At 38.5% G+C, this 25,862-nt stretch overlaps 1 protein-coding gene across 4 annotated transcripts in view; it reads left to right on the top strand.

Moving 5' to 3' along the window:
- NR1H4 (nuclear receptor subfamily 1 group H member 4) overlaps window positions 1-25,862 on the top strand; it is a 73,743-nt gene that overhangs the window by 40,309 nt on the left and 7,572 nt on the right. For 2 of the 4 annotated variants that reach the window (XM_041738288.1, XM_041738285.1), the window contains 5 exons: window positions 8,670-8,810; window positions 10,742-10,875; window positions 12,343-12,441; window positions 12,771-12,870; window positions 16,171-16,317. In XM_041738288.1, coding sequence (XP_041594222.1) covers window positions 8,670-8,810; window positions 10,742-10,875; window positions 12,343-12,441; window positions 12,771-12,870; window positions 16,171-16,317 — 621 coding nt within the window. Of the gene's footprint in view, window positions 1-8,669; window positions 8,823-10,741; window positions 10,876-12,342; window positions 12,442-12,770; window positions 12,871-16,170; window positions 16,318-25,862 lie in introns of all 4 variants that reach the window. The other 2 variants (XM_041738286.1, XM_041738284.1) reach the window with 1 other exon arrangement.

Here is a 25,862-nt window from a genome sequence, read left to right as displayed (position 1 = left end):
CCTCCAGTTTGCCTAAGCCTCCAGCTCCTGGGAATTTGCCTATTTGGGAGTCTGAAAATGAGTGGGAAATATCAGAGAGGGAGACAGAACATGAGAGACTCCTAACTCTGGGAAAAGAACAAGGAGTAGTGGAATGGGAGGTGGGCAGGGGGATGGAGGGACTGGGTGATGAGCACTGAGGGGGGCACTTGACGGGATGAGCCCTGGGCAATATGCTGTATGTTGGCAAGTCGAACTCCAATAAAAAAAAAAATACAAAAAAAAAAGACATGCAAAATCAAGCTCACACAGAGCATTATTACCCCTCCCCTCATTTTCCCAATCTAAAAGTATTGACCCCCACCTCCATCGTATTTGAGATGATCCAGTATAACCCTTTCAATAAGCAGTTGAAAACAAAAACTCTATGCAAGATTTATCTTTTCTTAGAGATGGACAGCTTTAGCTTTTGTTTTATCAAGTGAACATAGAAAAATGGCTACCCTCTTGGGATGGGAAAGAAAAGCACCCCCCCCCCAATAAAAGGAAGGAGGAGGGAAGAAAAGAAGAAAAGGAAAAAAACACACCAAAAAACAATAGGAGAAAGAACAAAGCATGCATGAATTACTCAAGAAATTATACTTTCATATTAACATTGCCGAAATTATTGAAAAAATACACATTAATGGACTCAAACATTTGAGGAAGGTCATGACTCTGTGTTATGGGCTGGGCAGTTCCCACCATAGACTGTTTATTTCATTAATCCTTATAATGGCTCCAGGAGATGGTATTGTCATCTCATTTTTGCAAATAAAGATACCAACACTCAGAAACTTGTCCAGGTCTCACAGCTGTGAAAGAATGGAGTAGAATTGGTAGTCAGATCCTCAGGATTCCTGAGCTATACTTTTTCTCTCTGTTGTCTTTCCTTGTAACCTGCTGTCAATGACTTTCCAAAGATAGCACTTTCCAAAAGCATATGCAAGGAAAATGAATGTTTTAAAAGTTGGTTTTGCATTTAGGGGAAAAAAACCACATGAATGAAGAGAAAAACAAACACGATCTAGGTGATGGTGAATCCAAAACCATTGGTTGTTTGACAGAATGGTCTCTTGGTGTTCTCCACCAACATGCTTTCTTTCTTTTTCTTTTTTTTTTTTTTTTTGGACCAACATGCTTTCTAAAAGCAGTCACAACTCTAAATTATTGAACAACACTCACTTGTATGTAAAGAGACTATCTTCTTAATAAGAAAGTAAAGTTGTCAGCCCCTTTCACACATAGAAATGACAACCACTAGTCATATCACTTTTAAAAATAAAGAATGAAGCATCTAAGTATTTTCATTTCTAATTGTGATACACATGAGGATTAAAATATATAATTTCAGAATTGCCTTTGTGGGAGCTTACCTTGCAATGCCTTATACTTTGACCCTGTACCTTCTATTAATAAGTGAAGGTGAGAAAATAGGAATAGACTGAGTTGCCTCCCAGGCAAACTCCCACAAAGGCAATTCTCATATGACTTCAGAAAGGAGAGTAGTTTCATTTAGTGGCCTCTGAGATTTCCTGTTCGCCCCTGTAAGGCTACTGTTTGTGTTTATACAGCCTGCTTTTAGCAATCTGGAGGAAGGACAAGATGTGTGGTTGGATAGAATGTTAGGGTCTTTATCTTCCAGGCATGGGGACTCCCCATTCTCCCTGGAGGTCCACCTCCCACTCTGGTTTATATTCCTTGCTTGAGATAGCATGCAAATACTACTGCAATCCATGATTTAGATGGAGGGCAAACTTTTTGTTAAGGGCCAGATAAGATAGTTAATATTTTAGGCTTCATAGGTATTAAGGTCTCTGTCACAACTATTTGACTGTCACTGTAGTGTGAAAGCAGGCATGCATGTGAATGAACTTGGCGATGTTCTAGTAAAACTTTATCTATGGACACTAAAATTTGAATGTCCTATATAACTTTCACATACCACAAAATAATTTTCTTTTTGACTTTTTTTTCACTCACTAAAAATGTAAAAGTCATACAGAAATAGGCAGGGGGTGGAATTTGTCCTGGATGCTGTAGTTTGCAAACTCCTGGCTTAGCACCATGCTCCCTCTGAGAGTTTGTAGGCCATCAGCATCTTGTATCTGAACTTGGAGTTTCCTCCATTGCTCCTAATCCTGCATTCTTCTGCAACTATCTTGGGCAAGTTTTTTTTTTTTTAATAAATTTACTTTGTTTCCTGGTTTTCAGAGATTCATCAACATTTTTGTTACACTGAGGGAGTTGTATTCTAACTCCTAGAGACTATGCAGTTTCCATGAACATTTATTTTGTGGTATTTTTGACAGAAGGGGGTAGAAAAGTTTGACTTCTAAAGGTAGAAAGGGTATAGCTCTTTGACTACTAAGGGTATAGCTCTTAAAGGGTATAGCCCTTGACTACTGTTTGTAGATTTGTCTACTTTTTTAAAGGATGTTAGGCAGCTTCCTAAAATTATTCAAAGTCAGTCCTTTTTATTTTTATTTTATTTTATTTTATTTTATTTTATTTTATTTTATGTCAGTCCCTTTAAAATGTATTTAAGAAAAAAATCAATAGGGATTGTAGTTGGTAAAAGCAAGTGTTGGAAAAGTCAGGTTAAATTTGTTTGACTATCTGTGGCTTTCCAATAGATTAAAGTAAAAACTCAAAATTAATTATTAGCAGGTATTAAATAGTCAATCATAATTTTCATCACAAGAAATAACTGGTGTGGGTGAGGATGTGGAGAAAACAGAACCCTCTTGCAGTATTGGTGGGAATGCAGAGTAGGGCAGCCACTGATGGGAATGTAAAGTAGGGCAGTAGGGTAGGAAAACAGCATGAAATTTCCTTAAAAAGTTGAAAATAGAACTACTATGTGATTCAGTAACCACACCACAGGGTATTTACCCAAAGACTACAAAAACACTAATTCGAAGGGATACATGCATCCGTATGTGTACAGCGGCATTATTTACAATAGTGAAGGTATGGAAGCAGCCCAAGTGTCCACTGATAGATGACTGGAAAAAGAAGACGTGGTGTACATATACAGTGGAATATTCAGCTATAAAAAGAATGAGATCTTACCATTTGCATGACATGTATGGAGCTAGAGAAAATAATGCTAAGTGAAATAAGTCAGAGAAAGCAAATACCATAGGATTTCACTCATATGTGGGGTTTAAGAAACAAAATAAATGATCAAAGAGAAAAGAGATAGGTATATATCTAGATTGATAGAGAAACCAAGAAACAGACTCATAATTATAGAAAACAGACTGATGGTTACCAGAGGAGAAGTGGGTGGGGAGATGGGTGAGATAGGTGATGGTGATGAAGGAGGGCACTTAATGCAGTGAGCACCGGGTGTTGTATGGAAGTGTTGAATCATTGTATTGTATACCTGAAACTAACATAACCCTGTATATTAACTCCAATGAAAATAAAAACTTAAAAATATAATTTTCATCAACTTTATCTCAGAGGTTTGAGGTTTGCTTTTTTGAAAATAACAGTCTGACACTGCTCCTGCTAGGAGACTATTACCAAGTTCTAAAAAGATTAATGTCTAAAGCCCATTTTTAGCAATGTAAGCTCCTTTCTAGAAGGACAGCCTAACGTACGGGTCAAGAGCATCGAGTTTGGAACTGAGCCTGTTGGGGTTCAAATCCAAGCTCCACTATTTATTATCTGTAGGACCTTGAGCAAAATGCTTCTTCTCTGTGTATCCTGTCTCCTTAGCTGTAAGAGGGATATAATAACAGAATCAACTTCATAGGATTGTTATGAATATTAAATGAGTCACCATATGCAAAGTGTTTAGAACAGTGCCTGATACAAGGTATGTTCTACCCAAGTGGGTGGCTGAATCCTTTTTATTTGACAACATGCTGAGACGGACCTAAAGGCTATATTTAGGCTGTATTGGATATAAAGATGGCTTTGTGCATTTGTTGCTGTTTAAGAAGTATGGAGAACCTGAAAGTTTTTTTTTTTTTTAAAGATTGATTAGGGAGAAAGAGCAAGCAAGTAGCGGAGGGGCAGAAGGAGAGGGAGAGAATCTCAAGCAGACTCCCTGCTGAGCACAGAGCCAGACACAGGGCTTGATTTCAGGATCCTAAGATCATGACCTGAGATGAAGTCAGGAGTTGGATGCTTAACCCACGGAGCCACCCAGGAACCCTGAGACCTTGAAAGTTTTAAACAAGCAAGATTTCATTGATTTTAAAGTAATGGGTTGCAGTGGTGTCTGATGTGTGCACATGCGTGTGTGCTTGCGTCTCTGCATGTGTGTGCACACACACATATGTCTATATGAGTTGGGAGTAGGGTATGTATGTGAGTTTTGTCTGTATAAACCAGCAGAGAAACAGAAATAGGCAATATTCTGTACACCTGAGGGACCCATTCTACTCTCCTACAGACATTCTCCTCCCCCGCAGGAGTTCCCCTGGTGCTACACCTTCTTCAGATGGCAATGCGGCTCTGTCTACTTATCTTTCATTACCAGGAGTCTCTGTTCCTCAGTGAATTTCCTTCCCATTCATTTCCAAATGGGGTTTGTGGGCATTGTTGAATATGCACAAGATAGAGGCAGAAGTATGTGTATGGATGGATTTGCATCAGTATAAGTACTGTATATGTCCCCAGGTTTAAGTGATGTAATGATAATATTGTGCTGCCACCTCAGAGTGAAAGGTAATTAATTCAGCTATTGAAATGATAATGATTTCTTTCTCAGTTAATACCAGAGTTAAAAAAAAACAACCCAACTCTGCAGAATTGTCCTAGTACTGTTTCTTTGATTCATCTTGGAATAAGGAGGTTTAATTCTGTTAACTAGTGAGCTACCAGTAACTACAATGGTTTTTAAATGGAATCATTCCTGGGGGAGGGGCTGAATATTCATGGGGAGATTGACTCAGGTTGACTAAGGAATGAGGAAAAACATTTCCTTCCTCTCTCCCTCTGTCCCTCCCCTTCCTTCCTTCCTCCCTCCCTCCCTCCTTCCTTCCTTTTTTCTTTCTTTCTTCTCTCCTTCATTATTCTTCCTTCCAGCCTTCCTTTTTTTGCCTAGAGACTCTTTTAAAATGCATGCTTTGGTATTTGCACTCCCAGTATCAATGTTGATCTGAAACACTAAGTCTTTTTTTAGACTTTGTGTGGTTGGATTTGACATTTAGGAAAATGGTAAGATCTTTCCTACTGAAAGTTACACCAGCTGACAGATTCACAGGCAAGTCTATGACTTTCTAAACCTTGCTATCTCTAACTTTTTCTTTAGCCTCTGGTTTTATGTTGAGTTAGTTACCAAATCCTGAGGTCCCTTGTCTCCTCCTCCCTGTTCTCATCATCCAGTGCAGGCACCAATCACCTCTCCGCTGTTACACATTTTTCACTTTGCATCAAGGATTCTTCCCAAGAGGCAGTTTAGGTCACACCCTCTTCTGCCAAAACCTTTTAATGGCTTCTTTCTAGTTGTTGAGTGGTAAAAACTCAACTGCTTTTACCTCATGTTGAAAGGCATTTACCATATTCTGTCCCATTACATACCCTTGCCCACCTTCCCCTAATTCTCTCTATATGCTACTCTCCCACCAAAATAGATCATCCACCCTTCCTTGGCATTTCCATAACTCTCTCATTTCCCAGAATATCTTTCCTCCCTCACAGTCCATGTTTTAAAGCCCTACTTAGTCTCTAATGCCTAGCTCAAATTCTACTTCCTTCATGATGTCCTCTCCAATTTCCCCTACTCAGATTAATCAGGGCCATTCCTAGCCCATACAATGCCTTTTCCTCAAGACTCTCGATTTCTAGCTATTGGGACATTGTCATGTTATACTTATTTTACTAGAACAATTTTTATTGCCTGCTGCTAGAAAAATTATCATAACAAATGTGCAAATCTCTATGTCTGTGATGGAATCACCTCCCCAAATGTGGCATAATATTCACAAGCATATAGGGTGACCCTGAAATGATCACTTTTTCATCTACATTCCAATAATTTATTACTTAATTGGCTATCCTATCACTCCTAAGTCAGAGAACAAAGATGGTAGGTACTTAATATTACTTAATATTACTATTCTATCCTCTTAGGACCCAAAGGAGGTAATTATGGTATTGTGGTTAGGAGTGTGGGCTTTGTCACATCACTGCCTAGGTTTGAATCCTTCTAATCTACTTATGAACCATATAATCATGGCCAAGATGCTTAATCTCTCTGTGCCTCTCTTCCATGTCTGTAATATGGGGACATACGATATTATCTTCATGATAAAGTTGTTATGAAGGTTAAATAACTAAATGGAGGTGAAGTGGTTAAAACAACAACTAGTGAGTGCTTAATAAATACTAGCTATTATTCCAATAGGCTGTTAAAGTAGACTCTCAGAGTCTCAATTTCAGCATTCATGAAGACACTAGTTGCTACATCCAAAGTGAGCCCATCTTTCAGTGGGTAGTTAAGAAATAGTTGAAACCTGACCTACTTTGAGGGTATGAAGTGGACAGGAGTTGGACATTCTAGAGTAGTGTTTAAAGACTTTGGAGCATGTGACCTAGTGTGCTATAAATCCTGTATCTCCATTGCAGGGGTTGGGGTTGTGAGATGCAGGTATCTGCTCTGGGGGCCACCACTGAAGGTATGGTACTTTTGTGAGGATTAGGAAAACAGGTCCCCTCCATTCCAAGGTGTAATCTATACACTAAGGAGGCCCTGCTGCTCTGTGTCGAACAAAAGGGTCTGTAACAGGATCACTTGAAGGGCACCTGGGTGTCTCAGTTAGTTAAGCATCTCCCTTCAGCTCAGGTCCTGGGATGGAGCCCTGCATCCAGCTCCCTGCTCAGTGGGGAGCCTGCTTCTTCCTTTCCTCCCTGCTTGTGCTCTCTGTCACTATCTCCGCCTCTTGCAAATAAATAAATAAAATATTTTTTAAAAAAACCCACAAAAAACAGGATCACTTGAGGAGATTGATATGTATCCTCTACAGCTGAGGGACACAGGCATCTGACTTTCCCCTGAGAAGCTGAAAGGGCAAGAAGTATGATGGCTGTGTTATGGGTAAGTGGGAGAGATTTCTGCTCCTCACAATTTGCTAGACCAGAGAAAGCTGGCACGGGGTTATCTTAAGCTTGTGACAAGAAGGCCATGTGGAAGGACTACAGAGTAGGGAGGATGGTGGCAAATTGCCAAATTCCTAGATGCAGAAGAAAGGAGTCCAAGTTGTGGGCTAGAATAAGGATGCATTTGCCCTCGTGGAGGAATTGCAAAGGAACATACCCCAGTGGTGAGCATCCTCCAAGGAAACTAACTCAAGAGAGAAGGAGCCAATTTCAGAAATGTGCTGGGGACAAGCTCTCTTCTAACAGTATTGGCAAGTCAGCACTTCCCAGTTGTTTCTTCTCCTTGCCTCCCACACTCCTGTCCTTATTCCCCATGTCATCTCCTCACCTCGACTCTGGAAGGGTCAGAAATGACAGCCAGGTAGGGGAGAGAGAGCAGAAGTGGCAAATGGAGGAAAAGACAAAGGAAGGCAGTTGTGTTTTCGTCTTGGCTGCAGCTTACCTGTCGCAGGCTGCAGTTGTGGCCACATCTTCTCAGGGGAGATGTTTGCCTTTAAATCAAAGTTGGCAGGTTTATTAGCACACTGGGCCGGCCCGCTGGTCCAGAATTGAAACCTTCAGTGTGACCTCTCCCAGTCTTCCCGGTAAATAGCAACTCCTTTTGCAAGGCTTAGCTCAACACTTTCAGGTCTGATCTCTTCACCCAGAGCTGACCGTTCTCCCTGCCTCCTCTACCTGGCACAGCCCAGGAACATTTAATTTCACTTGTTTGGTTTTGCCTGGCTTTGCCCTCAACCAGGCTGTGAACTCTGGAAGGACAGACACTCCTTACTCGCTTTTGTACCACTGGTACCTGGAGCTCACCGGCACGCAGTCGTCTCCCAATGAAAAGCAAGGGAAAGTAACTCTCCTTTCTTAAAACACAAGTTGTGGGGGGCCTGGGTGGTGCAGTCTGTTAAGTGCCAGATCCTTGATTTTGGCTCAGATGGTGATCTCAGAGTCCTGAGATAAGCCCCACATCTGGCTCTGAGCTCAGCGGGGCCTCTGCTTGAGATTTTCTCCTTCTCCCTCTGCCCCTCCCCCTGTTCTCTCTCTCTTTGAGATAAATAAATCTTTAAAAAGGACCCCCCCCCAAAAAAACCCCCAACAAAGTGAGATTTTATCCTAAGAGAGGTTATAATTCAAACATGTCTTTATCTTTGAGAGAGAAAGTCAAAACTGCAGCCTTCTGGATGACACAGGGAGGTCGAAATTACCTTTGTCAGCTGCACACTCAGGGATGGCCTGGGCTCTCTCCCAGGGGTTCTTGAGAGGATGCTTCTGCATCCTTAATCCTTTTTTTTTTTTTTTTTTATGATAGTCACACACAGAGAGAGAGAGAAGCAGAGACACAGGCAGAGGGAGAAGCAGGCTCCATGCACCGGGAGCCCGATGTGGGATTCGATCCCGGGTCTCCAGGATCGCGCCCTGGGCCAAAGGCAGGCGCCAAACCGCTGCGCCACCCAGGGATCCCTGCATCCTTAATCCTAATGGGCTTTTCTGATTTGGAGTTGTTAGGAGCCCTTTTACTCCTTTCTGTGTTTCTTCCACAGGTTTCTTCAGGAGAAGCATCACCAAAAATGCCGTGTACAAGTGTAAAAATGGGGGCAACTGTGTGATGGATATGTACATGCGGCGAAAGTGCCAAGAGTGTCGCCTAAGAAAATGCAAAGAGATGGGAATGTTGGCTGAATGTATGTATACAGGTATTCACATCAAACAATTAAATTCCACTAAAAATCTCTTAAGGAGGCAGACGGCAGGTAACTTGTATGAATAGAAGGGTACTTCACGTATTAAGAAGGGATTTACTAAGCCATTGAGGTTCTTGAAAAGGGTCGTGAACCACCGAAATGGTCCAAGGTGTCAGCTAAAGAGCATTTTATTCACCTGAGAGAAGCAGCTTTATGTTATTCATTGTTGCAAGGAATCACATGTGGAGGGAAGTGGCATTAATCTACGGTGAAAATAACATGTTTTAATAAGCAGAATGACGACAGCCTAAAAATTTTCTCCAACTTTGATTTAATATCTTTCTTATTGTTTAATTAGCATAATAATTCACAGTTGTGGGAAAGATTAAGAAGGTTTTAGAAGGTCTAACTGCCTCTGAATTGTCTAAATAGAGTTTTAAACCAAGTCATTTTATTAGAAGTCCTTCTTCTCTTAGTGCAGCGTTGAACCAATTTGTATAGGTTTACACAGGAAATTAACTACTGTGAATTTTAATATAATTTGGCCCTTTGATCTGATAAAGAGACACTGTATTAACTGCTGGTTTTGTGAGAAACCATAATCTTCATCAATTTGGAATGCATGCTAGTATATAACATACTAATTTTTCATTCTGCAAATTCTACAGACCACTCAGATTTTGAGATATGTCCTATTCCTCCTCAAAACACAAATGACAAACAAATGTCACCAAGGGGATGATAACATTCAGGGAGGGATGCCACATGGAAGAAAAGCCTTTGGAAGGTGACTCCAAGACTTTTGTTCCCAAACTGTACAGGTGACTGGGATGGACCCAGAGAAATAATGTGTGCAGGAGGGGGAAAAAAGGTCAGTGTAAATAATCCAGTCCTGGGTGGATGAAAGTTTTATAGTAGATGATCACTATCGCCTCTTGGCATATGAAACAAGAGACTACAGTAGGGACCACTGCTGGAATCCAATCCTGCAATGGAAACGCTTTGATACTGGGGGGTTCATGTTGCTCATCATTTAAATATGAACTTGTTCCGACAGAAGTACTGAGAACATTTTTCATGATTCCGCCTCTAAGAGTCTATACTATTATTGATGCAAACTTGTCCAGTAACAGATGCAGAGCTTTCATCTGATCTCACAAAATAAATTCCCTGGACAAAGACATTGTTGAAACTTAGTTTCGTTGGCATTGAAAAATAAGGACATTAAATGGGAATATGGAAGACTGTTCTGCATTGGTTTTTATGGCTCTGTTTAAGTATAAACTAAATGGTGCTATTATATTATTATTCAAAAGGAAATTTCAAAGTCCCTTTGAGTGATTTTCATCTCTAATGATGCTCTAATAATTTATAGTCTAAAAATTAAAGAGATTTAAATTTTTCCCTAAATGATGTTGACGGTTCTTTTGCTCAGCATGTGTTTACTTATGTATATTTAATGTGAAATTGAATACACTTTTTATGATACAGTTATGTAAACATGGATGAGAAATAATATTAACGTTACATTGTGAAACACAAACTTTCAGGATCTCCTAGGCCAGGAATAGGGAGCGTGTCATTCACTTTTTTATTGACTGAATACCTTACATTTGTACAATGCTTTGGTATTACAAATTCTTTACATAAAATATATTTTTTAAAAAAGATCCAATTAATCTACATGAAACTCTTTGAGGTAGATATTTTTCCTGTTTTATAAATGAAGAAACTGAGATTCATAGAAGGATACATTTCTGGTTCAGGGCCACGTCTCAAAATTCAAAAGGGCTAGAATTAGCTTTGTGCCAAATTGCATAGATGTGAGCTGACTACACGTCCGTCAGCTGCCTCAGGACCACACGCCCAATAGATCTTTGTGTTTGAGATCTTTGTGTCTTTGGTGAGATCTTTGTATTTTATTTTTTCAGGCTTGTTAACTGAAATTCAGTGTAAATCTAAACGACTAAGAAAAAACGTGAAGCAGCATGCAGATCAGACCATTAATGAAGACAGCGAAGGTCGGGATTTGCGACAAGTGACCTCGACAACCAAGTCATGCAGGGTAATAACATGCGATGGTGTCTGCTAAAGCCCACAGCAGCTGAGCTTCTAGGCATATAGTGATCTGGCTGGGAGGTTTTATTTAACATTAGAGCCACAGCTGTAAGCAGAATTTCATTTCAATTGTGCATTAAGTGGGTTTCTTCTTTTTAATCAAGAGAATAATATCTGCTTTGGTGTAGAAATTCAAATAATAGCAATGTAATAATGTAAAAAAGTGAATACTCTGTCTTCCTGGCTCCATTCCACTCCTACTACCAAGAGGTTGCCAGTAGACATGGTTCAGTGTAGAAAATGGATTTTTCAAGTGGATTTTTGATGACCATTTTCTTTTCTCTGTCACTGAGAAGGGAAGTGTAAAATGGAAAGGATGTGGACTCAGTAGAGATTTGTGGATTATTAGTTCCTATCAATGGGTAAAATTGGGTGGTTATATATCTTTGGAACAATAGAGAGAAGTCTTTCCCATTGAGCTCACACATTATGCAAGAAATCCTTTGAACAACTTGAGACATAATAGAAGAACAGCATTTGGATGATTAGACACATTATGATAATCCACAGGATATATGGAAGAACTTTAATTTGCCATTAGTTGAGAAACAAAAATCCATGATTGTTTAAGTCCCACTCTTCTTAATATTTAATGTACTGCTAACAAGGAAAACTTCATCCACATTTAGTTTTCTAAGTATAATATTTTGCATTCATTTCAGAAAAAAATAATTTCATATCAAAGTCTTATCTTGCCATAGTACTTCATCAATAACACTTTGGTATAAGGAAGCAAAGGGTTGACACAAATATCCACACTCTTCAATGGATGCTAGTAAGGGAAAAAGTGTTCAGGGTTTGAATTGTCCAGATTGATGATTCTACTGCGGGGCTAGGCAAACACTTTCTTCTGTAAAGAGATATTTTAGGCTTTGTCCACAAAGTCTCTATGACAACGACTCAACTCTGCCATTTTAGTGCAGAAGCAGCATAAATAACACATAAACAAGTGAGTGTGCTTGTGTTCCAATAGAGTCACAAAACCAGGTAGATTTGGTTTATGGGCCATAGTTGGTCAACTCCTGCTCTATATGAATGCCTTTAAGTGTGGGAACTTTTCCTTAGTGATTCAACCTTGAACTTTCACTGAACTTCTCTGTGAATGGGCTTGGTAGGCTTTGTATCCAAACTATCATATATTCCTGAGAAATATATGAAATGGATATTTTGTTATCCCTATTTTACAGTATAAAAATGAACGACTGGGGACACATTTAGTGAAGTGTGATATGGCTTGCCCAAGGACTCTGAGTAAGCGATTACAGTACACATTATATCAGAGTGCAGAGTTCCTGCCATACTTAGGGATTTTATCAAAAAATTCTGAGATTAGTTTACCCTAGATGAATGCACATATGCAAAAAATTTCTTAAAACCATCTTCCCTAACACTTTTTATTTTTTTGCCAGTGTAGGAGAAAACTGAACTCACCCCAGATCAACAGAATCTTCTGCATTATATTATGGATTCATACAGCAAACAGAGGATGCCTCAGGAAATAGCAAATAAAATTGTATGTACAAATATCTGAAAATACATGGGTTTAAAGTTATATTTTCTGGAGCTTTTGGTACTTTGGAGGTAGAATTTATGTATTAATTTGTTACTTTGAAATAATTAAAGCTGAGAATTTAGGTTATACGTTTAAACTTTTAGAAGCATTAAACAAAGAATAAGAAGTCTCATCTCTATCTAGGTGATGGTAATTGTCCAAAGATCTGAAAAATATGAGCTGTGATCTTAAATTTTATTTTCCACATTAGGTTCTTTAGTCTAAAGATTTTGTGTTGACTTATCCCTTTATCTACTTATTAATCATTTGCTTTTATCCTTAAAATTTAGTTAAAAGAAGAATTCAGTGCAGAAGAAAATTTTCTCATTTTAACTGAAATGGCGACCAGTCATGTACAGATTCTCGTTGAATTCACAAAAACATTGCCAGGTATTTTTACATATAGATACTTTTCTGTTATACTGTGCAATATTCTTGTGACATTGAGAGAGTCCATTCTGTTTATTGTAAAGATTATTTCACATCTGATTTAATGTGTCTAACTAATATAGACATGAAATGTTAAAGCCAGATATTTGAAATCATTTATAAAAATTCTTCTAAATTGATAGACTAAAAATTGAGACTTTGCAAAGTTGTCATTCATCAATTTATTCATTTAATAAACACTTGATACTTATTTCATACTAAGTACCTAGCTATTACCTTCAAGGGGAGTGAGTAAAGAAAGGCTATAATAAAAAAAATTACAAAGTGCTGTTTGAACAGAGAAGTGGTTGCTAATTGTATCTGAGAAAGGGAGATTTCAAAGAAAATTATATTTGAATTGGGTCTGAAAGATAAAGCAATTTTCCTGGTGGTAGGGAAGAGAAGGAAATTTCCAAGTCAAGATATCTGCTTGTGGAAATATAAACTGTAAGGCGTAAACAAAAATAGGATTATTAGAGATGAGAGAAAAAAATCAATGTGGCTGCAGCAAAATGTGGTGGGCTCCTTGATTAGACATAAAGTAGTTGGTACCAGACTGATAAGGGCCCAACTAAAGAATTTAATCCCCATCCCCTGTACAGTAGAGAGTTTTTGGTGGTTCTTTGTTGTTGCTGTTTGTTTTGGCAGGGAAGGGATGGATTTATGTTATTCAGATATGACTTGATTAGTTTTTATAAGATGGATTTGAATGAGGAAGGACCAAGGAGGAGGGATCAGTTAGGATGCTACTGTGCAGGTCAAGGCAGAAGGCTTGAAATAAAACAACAGCATTATTGGGAGACTGAGGAGAAAACAAAATGAAGAGAGATTCACAAACTGATAGGATTTCATGAACAATTATGTTTGTGGAATGAGGGAGAGGCACTTATTATAGTCATTTGGATGGTTCCAGTATAGAAACTGGAATTCAAGATTCTTATCTCCCAGCTTCCCAATTCTTCCAGCTATATTATTAATCCTATCAAACCCAATACACTTAACTTGTTTCAGTGTTTTAAAAACATATTAGTACAATAGAATTCCATGATCTAGAAGAGTATAAATACCTTGTACAACAATGCAATACTAAATTATAGAAGGTAACTCCTGATGTAAGATTTTAATTAGGTTAATTTGTCTTCTTTGGCCAGCATTATGCTATTATTTTATTAAAGTGTCATGGATAGACATAAGCCTACATAAAACTCATAAAATGTGAGGAGAAAGTGCTCATTATCATTTTAACATTAATATTCTCTCATTTCTTTATTAACAATGAAAGGACTTAATTTGTTATATGCTAATTAAGGCAATCTTGATCAAAAACAAGATTGTACAAGAGTGAAACGTGTGGGAGAAAGAATAAAGAAAGGGAGAAATATGATGTTTTTGGTTGTTTGTGAAAAGGGAGTTTTTCAGTTCAAATGATCTGCTGGTCTTGAACCACAAAATAATTGAAGAAAAAAAATCCTATTTATAAAAGGTTGTTTTTCTGAAGGCAATGGCAATAACTAACATACCTCTTTATTCCTGGTTGCTTAGACTAGGTCCTGAGGGGAGGAAAGAGTACAATTAATATATGTTTAATGAGTAAAGCAAAAGCACCTGGCTAGCTCACTTGAGAGGGCATGTGACTCTTAACCTTGGCATTGTGAGTTCAAGCCCCACATTAGGAGCAGAGATTACTTAAAAATAAATAAATTTTTAAAAAATGAAGAAAGCAGAAGGGAAAAAAAGTAAAATACAGAAGGAAAGAAAAGATCCAAAACTCAAGAAAAAGAAATTTTAATAATGGTAACAATATAGTTAAAATTAATATCTTAAAAATAATAATGGGAATTATATTATTATAAATAGTAATAATAATTTATTATTGATATTATTGATGGAATATCAATAATGAAAAGGTGTTTGTGAGAGATGAATGGTTTCATTCTGCAGTTGGTGGAACATACTCAGTGCGAGGCACTGTCCAGGGTGCTGGAGACTCTGCAAGGAATGGCTCCTGCCCTCAAAGGAGCTCTTAGATTCACTAAGAATGATCCTTAATCCTCAGCATTACTCTCTTCTCTAAACTCCCCTTGTTACTTGATACTTTTCTAAGCCATTTGGACCCTGATGGTATTAGTTTATTCTTACATGTGTTGTGTGTGTGTGTGTGTGTGTGTGTGTGTGTGTGTAGATGTGCATAGGAGCTTGTGTTTGTTTCCCATGTATTCAGTTATCCATTTATTCAACACTTAATTCTTGGATATCAATTATGTGCCAGGCACTGGGGATACAAAAGTGAACAAAATGGCAAAGTCTCTGCCCTCAAGAAGTTTGTACTCTATTAGAGGTGGCAGACAATTGACAAATATGCAAATTAATTTATTATGTCAGGTAGTGGTAAATTGTATGAATAAAAAATAAAGGAGGTAGGAACCAGTGAATTCTGGGGTGTATTATTTTAGTAGGGTCATCTTGAAGCAGAGACCTGCATACAATGGGAGAGTGAGACATGGGGATAGCTGGGGAAGAGTATACCCCTGAAGCAAAGCAAGCTTGTATGTTCACAGCAGCACCAGAGGTCAGTGTGGCTAGAACACAATGAGTGAGGGGAAGGAGGAGGAAGCAATCATGTCAGGGAGGCTTCTGGGACTGTGGATTATAAGCCAGGATAAAGAATTTAGATTTTCCAAATGGGGTTATATTCCTTTAGGTTATCAATTTGTTCCCATATATCTCTGATATTTTCTACCCTGCATCGTACAGCAATGAGTTCAAAGCAGATATCTCAACATGACTTTGATTTTTTTTTCAAATTCCCCCATTCTCCAAATTGACTGAAGAGTCAGCCAAGTAATGTCTGGATACATGTAAAGATTTTTTTCTGGTTTGTGGATGCTTCCATTCTATAGAGTTGACCCTGTGACATCAGATGCGACTAATATAATGGCTCAAAGAGTATCTCTTTTCTTCTAATTTCTGAGGGTTGCTTCATCTGCATCAGCCTGTTCTGCCATGATATGTATTTTTGGTGTGGATCTGCCATTCTTTTTTAACCAACTTGTTCGACAAATCCTACTCATTAAAAATAAAAGTCAGCTTCTTTTTGGGAGAGAACAATAGATAATGACCCAGCCTGACTACTCAATTTTAAAACAATTATAAAATCACTTTATGGAAATGCTTTATCAATGGGGATGATAGTGATGATGAAATATTGTATTATGGCACTCACAATTTTTTGATATTGATTTGATTATCATCTTCATCCAGGATTTCAGACTTTGGACCATGAAGATCAGATTGCTTTGCTGAAAGGGTCTGCAGTTGAAGCTATGTTCCTCCGTTCAGCTGAGATTTTCAATAAAAAACTTCCAGCTGGACATGCTGACCTATTGGAAGAAAGAATTCGGAAGAGTGGTAAGTGATTTGGTTAGTGATAAAGAGTTTGCCACTCCAAGTTAGAATTTGTACATCCCATGAAGGCAGGCTTCTTGCCTATCCTATGCAAAGTCAAATGCCCATTGTGACTAGTATGGATGAATGGCTCTAAAAAGATATGTGTTAAATAGGTGGCGCTTTCAGAGGGTTGTATTAGCAAAATACTAAAAATACTCTTTGCCCTATATTAAGGACCAAAGGAGTAAATTTTTAAAAGTTTGGAAAACTAGTCTGATAAAAAAAAAAAACAGCATACAGGAGCTGGGATTATCAGTCCAGAAGAAAGATTCATTTGTTCCAAAACCCTCACGTATGAATGACTATGGATCAAACTATTATCCATCTCTATTCAAAGCAAAATAAAAGAATTATTAGTAGCAATATTTATACATCACTTACTAGGTTTTAGACACTGTTCTAAATAATTTACATATAGGATTTCATCAAATCCTTGCAAAGTCCTACGAAATAAGTACTATTATTGTTCAAATTTAATAGACAAGGAAACTGACACAGAGAATGGTTAGTAACTTTCCCAGAGACTTACAGAAAACCTGATTTCAGGAGCCTTGTGTCTAAACCACTATGCTATACTGCCTCTCAAGAGACAAAATGAAATAATAGTATGAGTTGAACTTCTTGTGGAGGAATACTGTGACAGAAAGGGCTAAGAAAAAAAAAAGAAAGGGCTAAGAGACATTGGGATAAATTTCCAGGAACTCTGTGCAATTTATCTTAAAAGAGTCTTAAAATAGGGTAAGTTTTAATTTTTCTGAAATACTTTATATATGGATTGGGAAGGAAGGGATGAATGAGATGAAATTATGTCTCAAGATCCTTTCTTTCCAAAGTATTATCCTTTTACGAGTGACTAGAACAAGTGTAAGTACTTATAAAATCAGTTCTGCATTTGTGATATAAGAAAAATAATCGAAAAATTGGAAGTTATATTGTAAAAGCAGCCATCCTGTAGTCATTGTGTTTTCTTCTCCAACACTGAAAGCATAATTATCATCATCGGCAGATTTAAAGAATATACATTTTAAGAAGATGAATCATGCCTGTATATCCATTGATTTATTAGCTTAAAATATACTTAAGGGCAAGGTACTGTGGAGGCAGTGAAGCGAGGAACCAGGCATCTTCTTTCCCCTAGGCAGCTTATAGTCTATTAGGAAGACATGAACTGTATGTAGAGAGTTATAATAAAATGTAGAAGAGAATGAGATAGGAGTGGCTTCTACTTGGTAGGGCTCTGGGAAGATTTCACTGGCAAGCTAAGTCTTGATGACACTACATGTGGATATTCAGGGTGGAGGTTCAAGAGGGAAGGACCAGCAGAAACAAAGGACTGAGGCAAGAAAGCTTAGGTTATGCACATAGAAGAATGAATAGTTGAGTTTGATTGGATTAAGGGTCACATCAAAGGGAAATAGAAAACTTTTAAGAGTCAGAATCAAATGACTGAGGGTCTTGAATGTTAGGCTAAAGGCTTTATTCTTTATTTTCTAAGAAAGAGGAAGACACTGAAGAATTTTAAGCAGGGGAGGAAAAACATCAACCATGCTCTACAAATCTTTATTTTCCCAAGATACTTTATATATGGATTGAGAAGGGAGGGATGAATGAGAGAAGAAATGATGTCTCCAGATCCTTTCTTTCCAAAGTATTATCCTTTACAAGCGACTAGAACAAGTGTAATGCAATGTTAGGATAGTTAGGATGGGAAATACCTCTTAAGAGGCAGGAGGTTTCAAGAATGCACTCCCAGAAGAAATGGAGAGAAGGGAAAGGATCTGAGAAACATTGTTGGAGAACTTTACCCTTTGAAAGACAGTATATTATAAAGAGATAGGGATTCTGGTGCTGGGCAGATTTTATTTTACATGTGCTGGAATGTATACAGTGTGTGTGCGTGCGCACGCGCGCGTGTGTGTTTTCATCTGTTTGTCCAGCCATCCAGGAGGCTGGGGGTAAGAGAGAAGAAGGGCTGACTCAGGTAACCTCTAAGGTACCTCCAGCTCTAAAAGTCTCACTGCTTGTCTTCTCTTAACTAATCAATTTTTCTGACTGCTTGTTTAGCCAGTCATTTGGGCAACTACTTGAATATCTTGAATTTTTAAAAATTGTAATAAGAACACTTAACATGAGATCTACCCTATTAGCAAAATTGTAGGTGTGTAATACAGTAGTGTTGCCTCTTGGTACAATGTAGTATAGCCAATATCATCTTGCTTAACTGAAAATTTATGCCCATTGCCTAAGAGGGAGAAATGAGTAATACTTTTTTACATTTTATTTATTTAATCATGAGAGACACACAGAGAGAGGCAGAGACACAGGCAGAGGGAGAAGCAGGCTCCCAGTGGGACTCAGGGATCACCACCTGAGCTGAAGTCAGTCGCTCAACCACTGAGCCACCCAGGCATCCCAAGAAATGAGTTATTAATCAATGGGCACAAATAAGGAGATCTTTCTACTCAACAAATATACACTGAATACGTGCTTTGTGCCTAACTTTGTATAATTATTGAGGGTATGGACATGAAGAAATATAGTCTTTGTCCTCTGGGGGCCTACAGACTAATGGGGAAGATGTATAAGCAAAGGATTCTAAAACAATATGCAGTGTAACTGCACGAAGGACGTGTATACAAAATGAAATTGAAGCAGAAAGATGCACTTGCCTTCCCTGAATCTCCTTGGTGAGTCAAAAAGACTTACAAAGTTGACAAGTGAATCATGGAGAATGGTTTAGAACTTGTCAAGCCACAAAAGTCTGAGAAAGGCATTCCAAGAGATATAGCCATTAAATTATAATAATATAGAAATTGCAAGTGCAAAGATATGGACGTGTGAAAAAGCACCCACATATAAGGACTCACGAATACTTTGATATTGCTGAAAAATAGTATTTATGAAGGTGAAATGTGGTAACTGCTAGATACTTAAGGACATTGAACACCACGAAAATAGTTTAATGTCATTCTTATATCATGAAGTATCTTCATAATGTTTTGAGCAGATGTAACATGACCACGGCAGCACTGTAGAAAGATCTTTCAAGCAGTAATATGAAGGAAGTTTTTGAGGGACTGAGACGGGAAGCAGGTCTCTATAAAGAGATCAATGCCCTAACTAGGTGAGAAATGGTGAGAGTCTTACAGATTAAAAATAGGCAATAGGGATCCCTGGGTGGCGCAGCGGTTTGGCGCCTGCCTTTGGCCCAGGGCGCGATCCTGGAGACCCGGGATCGAATCCCACGTCAGGCTCCCGGTGCATGGAGCCTGCTTCTCCCTCTGCCTGTATCTCTGCCTCTCTCTCTCTCTCTGTGACTATCATAAATAAATAAAAATTAAAAAAAAAAGATAAAAATAGGCAATAAAAAAGAAAAAAAACCCACCTTGCTTAATTAACAGATTTCAGAACTTGCGATTTTTCAAGTTTCAGAAAAGTTCAAGGATGAAGTTTTGTAGAATGTGAACTGTACAAATAAATATGCATGCCTCTAGTTCATAAATAGATTACTTTACCCAAACATCAACCACATATTGTGACAATGAAAACCATCCAAACTCGCATGCTGCTTCGTATTTTATTATCTATAATGATGCTTCTTCCATTTATTAATATTTATGAATTTGTTTCTCCCAGTGTATTTTCAGACCATTGCCTCTGCCACACACCACATAAAAACCTGAACTCGCAAGATGACCTTTCAGAATAACTTTTTATTCTTATGCAAATATAACACACTCTTCTTTCGAGTTTACATTTAATTCTAGAGAAACGTTAACATCTCAGTTGCCTCACCTATGCCTGCAGAACTCTTTAAAGAATATAATGTGAAATTTCCTTGCTTGTTCTTCAAATTCATACTTTTTTGTTTGCTATTATTAAATCCCAATTACATAAACAAAAGTACCATCTCCTGAGATACATTTACTTAATGAGGGTTATAGTGTTTATTTATGTTAATTGAGGCTTCAGAACATTTATATCTGATATAACCCGTAGTCAGGTTGTTTCTATGTGATTCTAGTGCTTCAATTACATTGTTCCTAAAGTAGTATTATGCAAACTAGGGTTTAAAGCTGAAATGTTCATTAAAAATAGGAATAATCATATGATAAAATATGACAGGGCTGACATTGCTAACGTTGAATGAGTTTACATTTTAACATTAAGGAACTGAGCAGTAACTTTTCACAGAACAGTGCAACTTGTTCTATTAACTTCAAATATAAGTAATCTCTGAAATTGATGGTATTCTTTGGCCATTTTTTAATTCCCATAACAGACATACATGAAATATTCAACTCATTTGTCTTTCTCAGGATGGCAATATATCTTGCGATTTTGCAATGGTTTACTTTTATACACCGCATCATGTCCGTACTCTCAGTGGCCCCTAAAGGTGGGTGTTAGGCTCCTATTATATAGATGAAGAAACAGGCTTAGAGAAGCTAACTGGCCTGCCCAGCGACACACCACTAATCAGCAGATCGCCAGGAGATGAAAGCAGGTGATCCAACTCAAAGCATAGTGCTCTTTCTGTATAGTGCACCCGTCACTCCCCAAGGTCTAATATTTGCTCTACAATAGGTTCATAGGAATGCAGACCTACCAAAACACGATTCCTGCCCTTTGGCTGAGAAAGAATGTGTAAGGAACAGGTAGGGACTTGAAGTTGGCTTTAAGTAAATGGTAAAGTGAGTGGAATCCAGGCAGAGGTGTCAGAGAAATGCGTGAACCTTATCAGCGTGATGGAGTTGTGGCTAGTTTATAGTCACATAGTAAAGTGTGCTCTGTGCAGGATACTGTGCCTGTTTTTCTGCTCTTTGAATACACACGATTTCATTGGTTTAGCTTTGGCAACAAATGAAAACAATTGTAAGAACTAACTTTTCTAAAGAAGCTGATGGAGGCTGATTATCAGTTCAGATACTAACCATGGAAAAAGGGTTGGAAATGTTAAGAACGAAAATTAAATTATTTCCAATTAAATATCTTATATTGAAAGTAGTTACTTTTTGAATTGTTAATTTGATGGCCATATTTATAAGAAAAGTAAATGTCAAAATTTAGAGTTCTTAAACCTCGTTTAGTTTTTCAAAGTGATTGTGCAGTAATTTTGGCATGGACAAATTTGGGGTTCAAAGTGTACAAAAAAAGCCTTTTTTAAAAAAAATAAGAGAAAGAAATTAATATATGAGTTAGCATTTTCATTGGCTCTTAGCTCTATTCCCTAAGCCTTTTATATTTGTCCAGTATTGGACATTATGTGTTTATTTATGTATCTGCTTCTATTAATCTGTTTACTGCTAGAAGGTTATTCCCAACATTATCACAGTGCCCGGCATACATGTGGTATACGAAAATTGGTGAATTGTGCTGGGATGAATCTGGAACTTGATGGTCCAAACCCTGGCAACTCCTAAGCACCAGAGAGATCTAATTTAGCAGCTAACCTTTAGCCACTAGGACAAATGGGAAGCATGTTATTTATTAAATTATTTCCAATTAAATATCTTATATTGAAAGTAGTTACTTTTTGAATTGTTAATTTGATGGCCACTTTTTAATTAGGGCCCAAGGTATGGCACAAATGCCTCGCCAGGTAGAATTTAGCAGTTGAAATAGAGGTAGGGTCCAATCTCTTAACACCATGGGAATGATTCCATGGTCTTAATGGCATCCCTTGCCCCATGATGTCTCAGAACTATGTCACCTTCACTGCAAGGAACTAGCAAAACTGAATGTTGCCCAATTTAGCAGACATTTGAGAATCTCTGCCATGCCTTGGGCAGGATGCTAGTTACAGAGGATACAGAGATGAATGAGAAACCTCTATGGAGCACCCCTGAGTGGTCAGGCAGTGTGCCAGGCATTGGGAATACAGCATTGGTTCCTGTTCTCGTAGAATTTTTTCTGACATTTCACGCTTTATTGGGAAGGAGAGATTATGAATTGTGACAGATGCAATAGAAATGAACCTGGAGAAGAAAGCAACTGATTCTGCTTTACTATGACAGGGAAAGCTCTACAGAGGAAGCAAAATTTGAATGCCACCTTGAAACATGAGTGATGTGTCCCAGCCTCACAGGAATCCTGCCTTACATTTCAGGCAAAAAAGCATGAAGACATTAAAAATGTATCTTATTTGTCAGAGGAACTATCTGTTAGGATAGTTTTGGCTGATGATAACAGAAAATCCGATTTAACATGGCCTAAAAATAGTAAGGACATTAGTTCAAATGAGGAACCCAGAGGAACGGTGGCAGGGGAACTGGTTAATTAGGGAGCTCAACACTTTATCAGAAAGATAAGTCTTTTTCAAATTTGGGCTGTACTATCCTTGATGTATTGGCTTTACCCTCGGGCTGATTGTCTTCCTGGCCAGCGCATTTCGAGGCAGCAAAAAACGGCCAAAGGGAAAAGAAACTTAATAAGGAAACACAATGACCTCTTCCTGAATATAGGCCTCTTTCTTGAGAGCTCCGGGAGTAGACTTCGTCTCATTGGCTAGAATTGTACTGTTGCTGACTACCCCAACCTCTGACAAGGAAGATGAGGCCAACAGTGGCCGGGTCCCGGGCTGGAGCTTCAGTCTGCCTCTGCCATAGTACATGCCGTGGGGGTGGGGTGGGGTAGGAGAAGGTAGATGAGTGGTGTGGACAGTGATCCGAATCAGCTTCAGGAGCCAAGAGTTGTGGTCGTTAGCAACTAGAGAAATTACTGGCATGGAGGGAGCTCAGTTAGAAAGGAAAGCAGAAGGCAAACATTGCTCTGTACGCCATGTCAGAGACATAGACCATAACATCCATGTTATGGGGTGCTGTCATTTCTAGAAAGTTGTCAAATTTACATGGTTTTGAGCAAAAAGCAACATTTTTATTTTAATTTTATTTTTTAAAAAGATTTTATTTATTCATGAGACACACAGAGAGAGAGGCAGAGACATAGGCAGAGGGAGAAGCAGTCTCTATGCAGGGAGCCCAATGTGGGACTTGATCCCAGGACTCCGGGATCATGCCCTGAGCCAAAGGCAGACGGTCAACCTCTGAGCCACCCAGGCATTGCCAGAAAGCATCATTTTTAAATAAGATTCTTGGCCTCTCTTGATCCCATCAACTATAATACATCATATAGAGGTATTTAAAATTCCAGGAATTGTGTCTTATACAATAGGTATTCTTGTATCACACACACATCCCTCTGCTTTATTTTTGTTCCCAAAAAACTTGGAAGTTCGTTAGGAAGTAAGTGACATTTACATTCAAAATAACTTAAAATAGCATAGAGTTTATTCTAGCAAATAATTTTTCTCCCAAAGAATATTTCTGATTATTGAACAATTAATGTATCAGTTACATACCTCTTTTTTTTAAAAAAAGGAAAAACAGAGAAGTAGAAACATACTTTTTATTTTTATTTTTTTTAATTAATTTTTATTGGTGTTCAATTTACCAACATACAGAAAAACACCCAGTGCTCATCCCGTCAAGTGTCTACCTCAGTGCCCGTCACCCATTCCCCTCCAACACCCGCCCTCCTCCCCTTCCACCACCCCTAGTTCGTTTCCCCGAGTTAGGAGTCTTTATGTTCTGTCTCCCTTCCTGATATTTCCCAACATTTCTTTTCCCTTCCTTTACTTTTTAAAAAAGAACTTTGCCGCAGTTGTCTTTGTTGTTAAGTTAGAAAATAGCCCCCCCGTGTGGCCAAAAGTCAGCTATTGGGCATAAGAGAAAAAAAGAAAAAAATTGAGCAATCTCCAGAAAGGAGGAGGCAAGAAAACAAGAAGAGATTGCCCCTTTGGAATGATATTATTGTTACATTTCTTAGGTTAGAAGTTGCTGGTCCATAAACACTTAAGACACTCTTTTGTTGACCGTGCTGTGGTTAATTCTCATTATTAACTCCAATTATAAAAGCAGATTTATATTTGATCCATGCTGTAGGAAATTCAAAAAAATTTTTTCAGTACCAATAAGTTTTTATTCATTGTATTTTTCCAAGGTAAAGAGAGAAGGGAGAAGGGTCAGCATGTGTGTTACAAGACAATAGCAAGTGAGAAAGGAAGTACCCAGCACAGCAACATCAACCATCAAATAAACACTCCCCAGAGATGGAGTCACTAAAGCCCAAGAGGGCTCAGTCTCTTGCAGTTTAGAAATGAGGGGAAGGAATCAGGTTAAGAATAGAGGTAAAGCTTTCCTACCACCTACCCCCACCCCAAAAAGTTCAAGATTTCACACAAAGCTTTGGTTTCTAGCAGTAAACATGAGTTAACATTCATCCGTCTCCTATTAAACAATCTTGCGGCCACGTTGACAGAAGTTTCTTGCACCTGCATAAAAAAAGAAAAAGTTCCTTAGTGACTTGGATATACATTCATCTTCCTTTCTTGGTCTCCTGACCCTACTTTCTACATTCCAGTCCCCTCTCATTGCTTCTGCTTCCCTCTATCCTCAGACTGGAGAGATTAAAATAGGTTTGTTCCATCCAAATACAAGTGTATTAGTATGAATCACATCAAAGAATGGTCTTGACACAGGAGATTGGGAACAAGGGAGGAAGTGTTCTTTGCTTCTTCAGAATGTGAAATTTGTATGTGTGGGGCCTTTTCTTGGGAAGGGGGATGGGAGAGGGGTAAGGTAGGAGTCAAGTTTTTAGGACAGAAGATCTGGCTCAAAAAAGGAAATACGGGAAGGGAACACAAAAGGATAGTCCAAGGCGGCCACACTTCAAGAGGGGTCACCAAGCTATGTTCCAGTGTCTTTTCCTGGTGCAGAACCTTTTGTCAAAGATGATTTGGCTATTTTTCTCAATATCAAAAGAAGTTTGTAAACAATAAAACCCCAAAAGAACATGGAGAAGACCAACACATTATATGTACACAAACCAGGCCACCTAGCAATCACCCAATCAGCTGTTCATGAAGACCTACAAAACCCAGACAAATACAATCACTAGGGGGGGCAGCAAGCAGGGGAGACAAGAACCCAGGATCAGACGCTTATCACTCAATGTGTTCTGTTGCATCTGCCCCATTTCAACACAGTGAGGTAGGTTTGTGGTGATCTCACAGCATATTAAATAAAACCTTCTTTTATCCTTTAGCTACCATGACACTAATCACCGCTGCAGCAGGGCAAGACTGGCTTTAGGCACTGCCATGGCTTGTGGTCTCCCTGAAGCCAACAAGAAAAGCCCAGAATTTATAAAGGTTAAGAAAGTTAGCCTTTGCTTCATACACCCCATTTCTGGGCAGCTCAAGATGGGTTCTAGAGTTACTATTCTTTTTTTAAAAAAATATTTTATTTATTTATTCATAAGAGGCTCAGAGAGAGAAGCAGAGACACAACACAGGCAGAAGGAGAAGCAGGCTCCATGCAGGGAGCCTGACATGGGACTCGATCCTGGGTCTCCAGGATCCCACCCTGGGCCGAAGGCAGCGCTAAACTGCTGAGCCACCAGGGCTGCCCTAGAGTTACTATTCTTAAACCTATCCTTACCAACTC

The sequence above is a fragment of the Vulpes lagopus genome, chromosome 23, assembly GCF_018345385.1.
Source record: "Vulpes lagopus strain Blue_001 chromosome 23, ASM1834538v1, whole genome shotgun sequence".
Lineage (NCBI taxonomy): Eukaryota > Metazoa > Chordata > Mammalia > Carnivora > Canidae > Vulpes > Vulpes lagopus.
The sequence above is the reverse complement of the archived record's forward strand: the minus strand, read 5'-3'. Positions and strand labels throughout refer to the sequence as shown.